Source organism: Halichoeres trimaculatus, unplaced genomic scaffold (assembly GCF_033239565.1).
Source record: "Halichoeres trimaculatus isolate MK-OKI-2021-1 unplaced genomic scaffold, fHalTri1.1 fHalTri1_scaffold_11, whole genome shotgun sequence".
Classification (NCBI taxonomy): domain Eukaryota; kingdom Metazoa; phylum Chordata; class Actinopteri; order Labriformes; family Labridae; genus Halichoeres; species Halichoeres trimaculatus.
The window spans coordinates 19,037,853-19,052,214 of record NW_027437189.1 but is presented as its reverse complement, the minus strand read 5'-3'; the positions used below and the strand labels follow the sequence as shown (position 1 = coordinate 19,052,214).

At 40.1% G+C, this 14,362-nt stretch overlaps 1 protein-coding gene across 2 annotated transcripts in view; it reads left to right on the top strand.

Moving 5' to 3' along the window:
• The window catches only part of LOC141800033 (TOX high mobility group box family member 2-like), an 86,141-nt gene that overhangs the window by 67,081 nt on the left and 4,698 nt on the right, over positions 1-14,362 (top strand). For both annotated transcript variants that reach the window (XM_074682491.1, XM_074682490.1), the window contains 2 exons: positions 11,557-11,787; positions 13,910-13,990. In XM_074682491.1, the coding sequence (XP_074538592.1) occupies positions 11,557-11,787; positions 13,910-13,990 (312 nt within the window). The remainder of the gene's footprint in view (positions 1-11,556; positions 11,788-13,909; positions 13,991-14,362) is intronic.

The window sequence follows — 14,362 nt, the reverse complement described above, 5'->3', positions numbered from 1 at the left end:
GGATTGAGCATTAAAAACAAATGCTCATTCATTTCAGTTCATGAATATTCATGGCACTAATTCAAATAACCTTAGGCGACTGTTACAACTAATGAATATTTAAAGCAGCTTGGTCACACAGATTTGAACATTGCATTACAGCTGACTTTCTGGGATCATCATGAACAAGGGTAAACAATTAGGAAAAGCAAAAACAGCTTTCAGTGGTGATCAAAACACATCTGGGAAACAATATCTCATGTTGTCACATTAGTTACAGGCCATTTACGCTCCAGAGGAGGACGTGATGACATGCAAGAGGATAGCAAGGTGAAGGGTGAGCAGAAATTACAACTAGCATCAACCAATAAGCAAAACACAAGCAAAAAGTATACGGTTTAAGCTGTAAGATGTCTGATTATGGAGGTCAGGAGACTTTGGATGATTGGATACTAAATGTTTAAAACGAGATGTAATTTTGAGACACTCATAAGCAATGGGTCACTTTGTAGATCAGTATAAAAATGTATAAAATTGAGAAGGACTTTAAGATGACCATGCCTTGTAAACAAAGGTATTTATTCATATAAATTTTTCTCACAGCTTCACTGATAAAAAAATAAAAGAAAATCCCTTGTTTAAACTCTGTCTATAACTGAGTCTATTGTCATGCTTTTATTCTGAAAGGGCCAAGGAACAGGAAAGGACCCAACAAAGCAGAATCCAGATTTACTAATCATGTTTACACCAACTGTACCACCCGTGTTTAGAGAAGCCTGACACCCTCGAAAGCTGCGAGCAGGAGAATCTCTGTACTGCCCACTTGAAGGGGGCCTCGTCTGCCTCCTCTGAGGGATCAGCGCGGCGGCTTGTCCTCCTCGCCACCACTGCAACGCTAATTAGGCCCACCACAAAGCCAGCCTGTGGGGATAATGTCCCATTATTAGAGTCATTTGTTTCAATTAACCGCTCTGTGATTCTACAATAGCACAGCGCAGCCCAGTGCAAAGAAGCCATTACTCTCGCCCAAGGAACCACTGGGGTTTGGGACGAGTGTTTGCAGGAGAGGTTACAGATACTTGCTTCCTGCCAGCGGTGGTGCTGCCAGCCTCTGTGTAACACACAGTCACTGCTGAGCTGTTTAAGGGTGGAGGGAGAGCAAGACGTCCTTATTCACATCTTTTCCACAGCTTAAAAGATGGTTATTTGCTTTGTTGTTTCTGAGAATTTTGAATGTTTGTTCTTGTGTGCCTCAATGGGAGCTGCGCAAAGATTAGTAACAGGGATTGTTGACTTGAGCGTGGACCGCAGAGAACTACAGGCTGCCCTTGCTTCCTTTTACATGCTCAGAGCACTGTGGTCGACTGAATTACTGTTCTGCTAATGTATACTTATGCTGCACCAGCCGTATATAGACTGCAATCAGGTTACTCTCTGAGCTTTTTTGGTGCACGGGCCCTTTTCTCCCTCTTCATCTCATGCTGTACTCTCACAAAAAAATGTCTTGAATTTCAGGAGTTTTCTCTCTTCAGTAGACAGAAAAGGAAGATATGGGACTTGTGATTTAAAAATCTGTTCAGTGCCAGCAACCAGCTCCCCTTAATAAAGCTGTTTGTGCTGTTTGCGCCCTTGCAAACAGCCTGCTGTTGGACACAGCTGGGGGCTGAATGAACCTACTGCTTTCAGCTTGCATAAGGGATGAGTTTAGGAGATTATGATGAAATTTGCTGCCTGGTATAAGATGTATGACAAAAAAAATATGTCTGTGTTCAGTTTCAATGTCAGCTCTCTTCCCTGATCATTTATATTTTGTTCTAGCAGCCGCGAGCTTCACTGTAAACAGCCTCAATGTCTTTGAGCACTTAAAAGCAGCAGTACAAAGACGCTTATCAACTTCAAATGCTTCCAAATACAATATTTCTGAGCACTTTTAGGTCCTTTCAACACTAGATAATGGAAACTTCGATTGTTACCAAGAGGTTGCTGCCCTGTGATGCCTCTGTTGCCAGGCTCTCTCATTGGCTTTCTCCCCCCGCTGTGCAGATGTTTACAAAGAGACATCACCAGCTCACATTAAAGGGTTCAAGTTGTCCCCTCGGGCAGTTGCTATGGAAATAACCCGGCTATGGTCGCTCATTCATGTTTGATTAATTGTTTTTTCCTTTCCGTGCTGTTGCCTCTACAAAGACCTCATCATGGGAACATTTCATCTTGAAAACAAACAATAGGAGAGGATGAATACATCCAAATCTGTTTTTATTCCCTCTTCCTGCTTTGTGGACATTGTGTGGATGCTCTGTGTTGATAAAAGTCTTGGAAATTGTAACAGCATTGTATTAATCTTGATAATGTCTTGCCTGTAAAGCTGTAAAATCATTAACACTATTTTTATTTCTTTTCTGACTTACCTGTTCTGAAGATAAGCATTTTTCCTTTTTTCCCTCCTCCTAAATTGCGCTGTGTAGTGCCGAGCTACAGCAACCCACTGGGGCCAATTAGGATGCCAGCAGAGCCAGGAAGTGCATAGCAGATGCTTTTGCCACTATTTATTAAAATCCAATCTGCGGGGGCCCCTCCAACAGCTCGTTAAACTACCGTTAATCTAATTAGCTCTCACTTGCCACTGTTTTCACCACATTACCAAACACAAGGGCCTCGACTTTGCAATTTAGACTGATTAAGGAGGTCCAGTGCTGTTAGGCAAAGCTTGTAGGGGAGGAGCTGCTGAGAGCTGTCAGTCATACTTCACAGTCGGATAAATCATGCAGCTTTGGGTTTGAGTTTGAGTTTGAATTAAAATATCTGCAATGGGAACCCTGGGTGAAATCTAATCCCCATTGCCTGCTTAGCACAGCAAAGCCTGCATGTCTGAAGCTCTAATGAAGGACCCCACATCTTAAAGACCTTGTATAAATGTAATGGGGCACTATCAGTACTGGAAACAAATTCCATAATAGACTTTTTATGTATCAGGTCTGCATAAGTTTCTCTGATGTTCTTTTATGTCTCTTAGATCCCGACCATGATTCTGCACTTCCGGTTCATTATTGTTTGGGCTGGGCTGTTTTTTTTTTTTTATTTGATGAGTGCAGCTCTCTGGACAAGTGCCTGCTTCTACTCAGAGATCTGTGCAGCCGCTTTGACATGCAGTCCTGCTCATTGCTTACAGATGGCCAGTCTGACATGGAGCTATAATAGCTTCCAGATGACGAGGGCACTGTATATATTTTAAGACATATCATAATCCATCAAGACTTCACGTTCAACTATAGGAGCACTTGAAAAAAAATGTTCTGTAGAATTTACAGCAAACTGTAGTTTGACTATCACACATTATGAGATTTTCTAAACAGGATGTAAGAAACTATTTTAACAAGCATCTTGTGTTTTGGCTTCCATCAGCTTTAGTTTATAGGCGGTAAAAGTGTTCAGATCTCAGACAGCTTTGTTTACATTCTCAACCTTCCTGCCAACTTTTTTTGAGGCCACAATCTTTGCAGCATTACACGATGGGGCACTTTGAATGCAAGGTGAAACCAATATCTAAATGCATGAAACATAAACCAAATTGTAAGCCCACATGATCCTCCACCCTAATTACGGAAACTCAACAAAGACTTGCTTTCTCTTTCTCAATACCAGCTCTAACGTTGACTCTCTTACAGCTCCGAAATCATCTGATCTTACTTTTTAAAAACACAATGTCTGAAAAACTTTTCAAAGCATTCATCATTCATCATACATTTCTTTATTGCAGCGAACAACTGGATCTGGATGGATTACTCTATTGACAAACTAGCTGACTTTGTAGCCGCTCATAAAAGACACCTTCCAATATTTTTGTTACACTACATGAAACCTTCAGGAACCCACTTTTACCCTTAAATGCTTTGAGTTACAGCTGGTGGTGAAAAATTCATAAAAATTATATACGGCATCTTGAAATTACATTATTCTCACTGCTGCTGCTCTAAGCATGGCCATTTATCTATTTATAAACCCACAAAGGCTTAGGGTGTGTAACAGCTGCACTAAGCTGAGCTGCTCTTCAGTATGCTGGTGGAGAGGACCGTGCTTTTACTGCAGAAGAGATCTACTCAACTCTACCATGTGCAGCCATCTTACAAATTAAACTGTTTGATTTCAGTGATTGACTTAAACTATTATAGAACATTTATTAGAGAGTACCTTCAAACATCTGGAGGTTACGTGCCATGGTTACTTTCAGCTGTAATCACCAGACTGTAAATCACTGTAGCTAGAAATAGCTTTTTCCAGCTTTGTATTTAGTTCTCTTCTCTGCACCTCCAGGTTTTATGTTCAATCAGAGCTCTATTTTTTGGCTGTAACTGGTGTCTCCAGCTAATAGCTTCATAAAACCCACCCAAAGCCACATGCCAAATAGTAATGCTGTCAAAGTTAACAACTAGCACGGGTAATGGATAATTGGATGACTCATGTGCTTTTGTTTGTTAGATTTTCTTTTGCTGTTCCTCTTTTACACTCTAATCTGCTAAAAAAAAAAAAAAAACCCTGCAGGAGCTCACACTTGTCAACAGAGCTGCCAATCATGATATCACATCCCCTCTATTTAACACAGAGAAACTAACAAACAAATAAAAATTAACGCCTGAACATAAACCAGTGTGATATAAACTAAGTGATGTAATAAAGAGCATGTTTAGGAAAAACTGACCTGTACTATAGGTTTATAGTTTGGCTCTAGTTTCATCTGTTTGACTGGAGAAGCCAGGGTGTATATTGAAGCCAATCACCAGGGGGAGCTCTAAAAGTTGTGGCCCCACTGAGTGTAACTGTTATTTAGTCTTTTTTTTTTTTTTTTTGTATACAACTTTTGGCTGGGACCAGAAATCAAGCTAGCAGCAGCTCTGTACATAGGGAGTGCACAAAAACTGCTGAGCTTAACTGAAAAAACTGCACCGACATTTACGTGACTGGTAGAATTGACATTAGAATAGAATGGAACAGAATAGTACAACAAAATTGAAGTCACAGCAGCAGTCAAGAAAACAAAAATAAGGAAGTGTATAGAAAGTAGAAACAGGTCCATAAGAAAATAGATGATGACAGCTTGTCCATCATTCTTCAGTTCAGCCAGCCTCCACCTCCACAGGGTCCAGGACTGAGCTTCTTCAGTCATGCTCCATCTCTGTCTCCTGGATCCTGTCTGCTCACAGCAGGTGAAGCTCTTCCAATGTGACACTGGTGTCTAATGTTAGCTCCGTTAGCCATGTCTATGTAGCTTGATGCTACTCTGCCCTCTGGTATCCCCTCTGTTGCTGGGTTAGCATGGCTAGCTCGTCCATTTCATTGGAGATAGATCTTACGTTCCCAAATAAACATCATCTCTATTTTTCCTTCTTAACTTTGTAGAACATCGCAATGTATCACAATATTGTGATATCATGATACATCATGATACTATTGTATCGTGATGCATATCGTATCGAGAGGTTCTTGCCATTACTCACCCCTCTTGAATCAAGAAATCAAACGGAAAAAGATTTATTTTATGGGACAACCAAAATACAAACGGGCTATCTGTAGTTTTAGCATGACCAAAACCAGGATCCTTAGGGTTATCCTGGAACAAAAATGAATGGACAGAAACCATAGAGTTTGTTTTCAAGGACAGGTCCATGTCGTCACTTCTTAGCTCACACCTGAGATCCAGCACATCGTCCTTACCTTCTTCTCCTCACCTTGTGGGAAGACATCCGGCTTTACACCAGTTAGCATTGACATGCTACAGGCTTCTAACAGCTGAGTTCACATGTGAACAAAGCAGCCATGGTTACATGTAGGATCTCCAGACAAACACAGGAGAAAAAGTAGTAAAAAATATTGCTGAAGCTACAAAAAGTTTGGTGTCCATGACCAACAAATGATCCATACTAAGTAACGATCCACTCCAAATACAAAGATTTCGAAAAGAGATGAAAAAATTACAAGAAACAGACAAAGAAGAGAGAGCTGCTGCAAAAGGCAGCCATAGCCAACAGGGCGGCGCCAAGCATTCAGGGCGGTTACATCTCAAATCTCGGCGCTTAGCTGATCAGAACCCAAACAATATGAACTGGACTGGCTTTTAATGGATCAGTACTCGTTCATTACAAACAAATAGTTCTGTGTTCTTGAGCGGGTCTTTTAAAGTTAACTTACCGCTGAGCAAATAAAGCTCATGGTGATCTCTTTACTGAGACGCTTCACAGTCTAAGTGCTTCTACTGTCTTGATCGAGTAAGTCTCACTAGTCCTTGATTGTTTTTCAATTGCTGCTGTAAAGAGCCGGTCCTGCATCACCGTCAGCTGCTTAGCAACACTTGAAGCTTGTCCCATTCTTCAGTCCGGCTCACATTCACACATTTCCCTGCACAAGTATAGCATGTAAAATGAGATAATCACGTGTTCTCTGTTACTGCCTGCAGAGTGTTTATCACACTGGAATCCAATGCTGCATATATTTCTCCATTTTACAGTTGTTTGGCTCGAAATCCATTGAAGTGTAATACACTTTTGCAGTGGCTGGCGTTCAGATGTGATGGAGCGCTGTGCTCAGTATCTGCATCATGCTTTGGTGTAATGAGCCTCACTGTAAAGAGAAAGCATATCAGTGCATCACCTCTGAGTAGTTCCTGTTTGTTTTTATGGCCTTTTGAAATCGATACGCCATGCAGCACTTTCCACTTTGCTGCTCAGTGATGATGATGATGATGATGATGATGATGATGCATATATTCAGGATGATACGACTGGACAAACACTTTTATACTCTCCTGTATTATTACCTGGTTTTATTGTCTAATTTTCATGTCTCCTAAACTCTGACGGTCTCAGCGTGTTTGCTCTTCCTTTTTTTAACAGCCTTCTCCTCTCTGCATTACTCCACCCCCCTTTATCTGCTCACTCTACACGAGTTCCCTCTCTCCTCTTTGCATCTCACACTCTTCACTCCTCTCTCACTCTCCCTCTCTATATCTCTCTCTGCTGTTTTGATGGTGACGCAGTTATCAGGCTGTCAATTCTAATCTTCTCTTGCCAGCGCAGTGCTGTCCATTCAGAATTACAGCTACCCCCCTCCTCCCTCCCTCAGTCTCTCTGTAAATCCAACACCAGACCATCTCCCTCCCTCTTCCTCTCAGACAACAGAAATGCTGATGGTGTGACAGTAGAGTTCACCCAGTTGCAAGCAAACTCAATCCTGTGTATATCATTTAACACATTTACACTCTCCTCTTCCTTACATTGCACATCCGCTCACCAAGCCACAGCCATGTGCTGGTTTTGGTACACTTATGAATCTGTGCTCATTTGTCCTGAAATCAGCAATTCAAATTCTCTTGAGTGAAGCATTATTCAAAAGCTTTTATAATGATTCTGGTCATGTAAAGCAATTTTTTGCCTAAAATCATGTCAAACTGAAATGAAAATGATCAAAAATTCACAATATACCAGTGTACAGGTCAAGGAATGAACAGTTTCCAGATAGACAAGCACTTCCTTCTACGTTTGTGCTTGGGTTACAGTTTTTAGCTAACTTGCATGATAGCATTGACCCATCTGCAGCTGTTGATAAGAAAGCTCCTGTTCCTTTTGTCAGGCTGGTTTCTCAACAAAAGGGCAGAGCTGACCTTGTTTTCCTGTACACTTGCTATTGACATGTGACACACACACACACACACACACACACACACACGCTTACACACACAAAGTGAAAACGTGTACTATCCCTTTAAGCCTTGACTTCTCTTTATTTCGCGGCCATTGGGTGAAAACTTTAAGCAATACTTACAATAACTGACTAAATTTAAAGGAAGTTTTAATGAAAAAAGAGACTTTACACACTCACTGTCTTACGTCAACACTCACAAGGCGAGAAATTCATAAACAAGAACACATATGATCCTCATCCTGACAGTGTAAGAAAACAGACCAGAATGCAATGCAGCCACAAGATGTTGTGTTATGAATAAAGGATGTGACCCTCTCTTTTTTTACACTGACAACAACAGCTGTCATAATAATTACGGTGCTCTGCACCTGCATGAGAAAAGCATGGAGAATAAGCGTCGTATTATATACTGGATGTGTGGTGGATATTTTTTTATCCACTCTGAATCATTTGTGAAGCCAGCAAACACCCTTCTTATGAAAATGTTTCTAAGCGGGGAAAAATAAAGAAAGAAACAAAAAATGGCTGCTCCGACATTTACATAGCAATATGCAATATCCATAAAAGTACCCAATTGATGCCTGGTATGGTATATTTGACATCTGGCATCTGAACCTTTTGTAAACCCACAAAACCCCTGCCGAAATAAAAGTTCTCTAAACAAAACAATGAAGATTTCAGAAGGTGCTCTGTTTCAGTCATTATGCTCTCTAACTGTAGGTGTATGATATTTTCAGTTAAGACTCATGACTAAATCTGTTTGATGAATATTTATATGAACAGATGTTTTAGAACATGAATTTAAGAGCCAAACTTTTGTCTTTTTACTCTGTTTTTCCTGTTCGCTCTTGCAAAAAACAGAAAGGAAATATTTTAAGCCAAAACTAGTCACTTTGATCTATGCTTATATTCTTATTAAATGGAGGGTAAAGTGGGTGTAATATTGACTCATTGACAGTAATTTGCCTCAGTCTCAACCATGACTCTGGCATTGATCAGTTATCCTCAGCTTCAATGTGAAGGAAATTGTCCTGGTTGAATTTAAACATCAGAGAATTGACAAACTGGATGTGATGAATCAAGTATCATTAACCATTGCTGCATGGGGAGAGGACCAGAGTGTTTTTTCTCAACTCATAGATGTGAATTACTATTTTTTTAACTGTAGCCAAACATTATTTAATCCAACACACAACAGGGCTACAACCAAACAACTTCACTTACAAAGAGATTGCATCAAAAATGTGTACTTGTTAAAGAAAAAGGCCTCTTTATAACTTCCATTATACAGAATTTATACTCTGTTTTTGTTTTGATTTATTTTCAAAAGTTTACTTGACTATACAGAAAATAGAGAGGTACCCGCTTAGATGACTTGATGTGAACAATATTAGCAAGTTGCAGCGAGTTGGCATCTGATTGACCGGTTGGTTAATAATGTTTGTTTTTATTCCATTCTGCCGACCCCCGAGGCTGTACAATGGCTACTGCCTCAATGCTGTAGCAGTTCATGTCATCTAGCAAAGATGATATACAGCATGGCAAGGTTTTTTTTCAGTTGATTAATGTATACGAAATCTTTTATGAATTTTGGGGTACTAGTTTGATTTAAATTTCTTTCTTTTTTTTTTTTTTGCACTATACACTTTATAGTGTCTTACTTTTGTTTTCTTGTATTGCTGTTGTGACTACTGAATTTCCTCTTGGAGATGAATAAAGTGTATTCTATTCGATTCTATTCTTTTCTAAGATGAAGGATTTAAATTTGAAAAAAAAAAAAAAAAATTTTTAACAAAAACTAACAATTTAAAACCCTTATACAAAAAAATCCTGATACTGCGATACAATGATTTTTTTCTGCCAGCCCTATATCTTTATCTGTCAGCGTGCTGTAGCTTTCCAAGCATGAATCTTATACAAGAAGAGAGAAGGATAAATAAAGAAATGAAAGAATATGCTTCTCGTTGTCCTGGTTGATTGCATGTAGCTGCAAGCTGCTGAGTGTCATCACTCTTTCAGAGTATGAATACATGTGAATTTTCCTAGAGATTATTTAGCCCTCTGTTTTTTTTCTATTTTGTCATTCCATTAGCTCTACCTTCAGTTTATTCTATTTTCACTTCAAAGGCTCGGGTGGAACAGATGTCGTTTCAAATGCCTGTCTTCTGCCTCATTGCCTAAAAGTGAGGGATGATTATTTTTTAATGAAACTAGGCGCACTCACACACACTCACACAAAAAATGAATATTACCTGTAAGCTGTGAAATAGACAAGCAATGCTTTCACATCAGCCTGAATAAGAACAACCATTCATTTCCTCACAACACAAAAGCCATTTTGAAGTTTTTCTTCAGCTGCCAAATGTGCTCCTGGACCTTGAATTTTGATTAGTTAATTTCATGCTGTGTGGAATACAGTGTGTTGTTAGGCTGTGAATGCTTTTCTGAAACAATGCAATTTTCAAAGGCAGTCATTTCCTGTTTTCCAATTGACGGTTAAAGGGGAAAGCATGGCTGTTGCTTAATCCCGTGATAAGTATGCATTAGATGGGTTTGAGCGTCTTTAAATGTCCTCAAGTTGCTGTTTGATATCCGCGCAGGGACAAATCTTTTTCATGGTTTATTCTGCCTCCCCTGCTGAGTTTTAACTCTGAAATGCAGGATCAGTGGATCATGAAAGGGAACATTCAAAGCTGTTTAAAATTTCAAAAATTCAACCTGATGAAATAGGAAGTTGGCTTTTGAGATGGGATCCTTTTGCCAAAATAAAAGAGTTCACTTGACTTCACTAACAACATGTGAGTAACTCTCTATAACTCCTCAACCGTAAACAGTGCACATAAATATTCTTCATTGCACATAATACCTAACGTATATCATTATATATTCAGTGTGTCATTATATCTTCTATTATATGGATGGAAATTGGATTGTTTTTCATGCCTTTATAGCAACCAAGAAATCAGGTTTACTGATGTTCCACCAATACTAATAGCAACATCAAGCCGTCGCTCCTTCCTCCCTCTTCTCTCTTTTTCTCTCCCTCCACTCTCTTCCTCTGCATCTCCTTCCCGTGCTTGATGTGTTCTCTCCTTGGCAAAGAAGGCAATTTCCATATAGAATCACAACCAGGATCAGGTGACCTGGATTTGACTCCGCGTCAAAGCCCTGCACGGAAAATGAAAATGTATTCATGTGTATTGCATTGAGTACATCACACAGATGTGAGCCTTTTTTTTCCCTCCTAAAAATTCACTGAGATTGCAGTGTGTTATTGTTGACAGACCAGCTGGGTACATGCTATGAAAAATATAGATTTAATCCCTTTTTATGGTTGCTTCAGAAAGTGGGGATTGAATTCTTTGCAATCTACATAAAAGAGACAAAATGAAGACTGAAAGAAAAGCAGAAAATATCCATGAATCCAGGGATTCAACATAGTGAAATCATGTGGATCTGCAACCAATGAGGATTCAATTAGCCCAAATCTTCCTCTCCTCATCCAATATTTGCCTAGTTTTGTCACCCTGCCCCCTACTCCCTCTAACACCCCATAGGCTAACCTGTCTGGTTGATGTTCTGTTAGTCTTCATTCGCCCATGTCCACAAATTGATCTGTTTTTGTCTTCTCAGAAAAACCAGCAGCTGCTCTTCGTAGAACTCTTCAGCCTTCACTGGATGTTCTATTTGGCTATTTCCTTTTACCCTTTTGTGCACCACTGTTTGCTTTGATGATGATTTTTAATATTTCTAACCTTTGAAAAATGTGAATGCATCATACCTGTAAACACTACTAAAAGACTCCTCTGGCAGAGGAGTTATCATCACCTGATTTATGAACAGCAACATTCATTTTTCTCTTCCTCTCCATCTCTCTTTTGGTAGATAAACAATGAGAAGCGGGCCTCAGCAGAAATGATGAAGCCCAAACCCAAACCCCAAAAGAAGAAGAAGAAGAAGGACCCTAATGAGCCACAGAAACCTGTGTCAGCCTACGCTCTTTTCTTTAGAGATACCCAGGCAGCCATCAAGGGTCAGAACCCTAATGCCACCTTCGGTGATGTGTCCAAGATTGTGGCCTCCATGTGGGACAGCCTAGGAGAGGAGCAGAAACAGGTACGTACATAAATATTTTCTGTGTTTTGAAATACAGATTCACACGTACAGTACACTGGCATGCATTAACAGTCACGTGTGTACGTTCTGGCCTCTTCCTGACTTTGTGTGCTGTGTAATTACCAGAACATTTCTGTGAGATAGCGCTCACCTTAATGAGCTACTTTCTCTCCTTCCAAAGATAATCCATCCGTTTATCCCCATCCCCCTGACTCTCATAAAAATGATTTTCCTTCTAAATTTAATTCTTGCAAAAGAAAGGAGGAAAGGGATGGAGGGAGTTTTGATGCAACGGCAGCCATAAAACATCCTGAGACTAACAAAAGTAGACATTTACAAGGCAAAATATTGTCAATGTGGGAAAAATATAGATGCGTCTGGCAGGAATTCAAGAGCAGTAGACTAAGATGTTATGTAGTGGGAGAAAACATCCAAACTCATGTGCTGTGGTGCCTCCTGAAAAGAAAACAACAAATTATGACTGCAAAACACAAACCCTTATTGGTGTTCTTCCCTGAAAGTTTCTTTTAGCTGTGCAGGATTCTCTGAAACTCAAAAAAATGTTTCCAAAAATAAAACAGAAAAGGTAAAAATTTTTAAATTCATTTCCAAAAACTTAAACTCCCACGAAGCTCCAGGCCCAGGTATGGTCCACACTTCCTGTGTCCCTCCAGCCTCCGTAGCTGATGCCTCCACACCATGCATCTTCATTGGCTCTCTGACAAGCAGGGATGTGTGAAGTTCTCATTTCCTCTCTCTTTATTTATATCTCTCGCCTGCTATTTTGATCCTGCCTAGAATACAGAATTAGTGATCCACCTCCTCCACCCTCACTATCGTCTTGTCCTTGGATTTAGCTGAAGGGCATCTCAGCTATCCAGGAGGAGAAGTCTGTTGTTTTTGTTGCAGTTTAACATCATCTCCAGCTCAGTGGTAATAGGTAGGAAATGCTAATGATGACAGACTTATAGGGGGTTATAATGTTGTGCCTCATGGGTATTGAACTCCAAGAGGAACCACAGTTGTTGGCTTATTTCCCTATTAACAGTTCCCTTGGGATGAGGCAGGTTTACTTTTAATATAGAACACCATTGTTGTATTATATGATAGGTATTTAAAATCACTGTACAAACTTTTTCTTGTAGATCTGGGTCCTATTTAAATGTTTTATTGGCCCCCACATGTATACAAGCTAGCATTACAAAAACAACACTCATATAAGATCATATTCCTGCCAGTTGTACCCTTTATCATTCAGGACTTTTTACACTGAAGGGGTTTTGCTGGATGATAATGTGCTTCTGTAGGAAGAAAAGACATGTTGATGTTTCTAAGAAAGAGGTATTCACTGAGAATCAATCCAGAACCAGCGTTAGAAAAAAATCTTAAAAGTAAATATCCATCAGAGAAGAAAAACTGGAGTAAACCTGACAAACAAACCTCTCTCTATCTTACTTTATAGGACTGATATTGCCCAAAGCGTTCATATTTAATAGCCCCACTTTCATTGGCTGTGCTGCATCCTGCATGTGAAAACAAATGGGGGAAAAAGCACAAATGCATCTATATTCTCTTTGCAAACACTCTAACTTCATTTATTAATGTGACAACAGAAGCTTTTTGCAATAAGGCAACAATATGGAAGGCAGTTCAAAAACAAAACTCATACAAAGAGAGAAAAACACATCCTAATGTGCCAAACGCCAACAACCATTGTGGTGTATCGCTAATGTCAGTATGCTGATAGGAGTGTTATTGTAGAGCTAAAAGGAGAGAGAGGGAAGTTCCAGTTCATTTCTCTAGGTGGATTGGAATGGAAATGATGTGTTGCTACAACAGAGGGAGACACATTGAGATGAGAGAGTTTTAGTGCCGTGATGAGGAAATAGAAGTGTTCTGTACCATTGGTTCTGATGGAAAGGGAAACATTACAGAAGCTTGTGTGTGTAAGCACGCGCGTGTGTGTGTGTGTGTGTGTGTGTGTGATGTACTTAAGGAAGTGTAAGATAAAAAGCCTGTGTGTTTGTTTGAGAGTATGACATGTGTGTCTGCACATTTATGAGCATGTCAAGCTCTCCTCTCACCCAGAGCCTCTTGTTTTTTTATTTTTTTGTCTTCACAGGGATACAAGAGGAAAACCGAGGCGGCCAAGAAAGAGTACCTGAAAGCCTTGGCCGCGTACCGAGCCAGTCTGGTTTCCAAGGTAACACTTATGACACACAGGCCCTGGCTAAGACTGATGATGGATTGGATGGAAAATCCCTGCTAATGGGCAGGGAGGGGCTTGTTCAGGATGAGGTTGAGGTGGTGGAGGTGGTGGAGTAGGTGGGTGGATGGGGCATGCAAAAAAAAAGAGAGAGAGGAGGCCATATTTTGAACAATACCTGATTTCCATAGGGTGCAGATGTTGGGGGGTTGGGGATTGTAGTTGGTATGGTGATAAAGGTGGGGGGAGGGGTCATTCAGTGGGAGCGCACAAGCATATGGCTATAACATCTATTAGGGATGGAGGATGGAAACGATTGCTGCCTCCTGTGCTGTACCTTGCATCAGGCTTAAGTCTACTATAAATGCA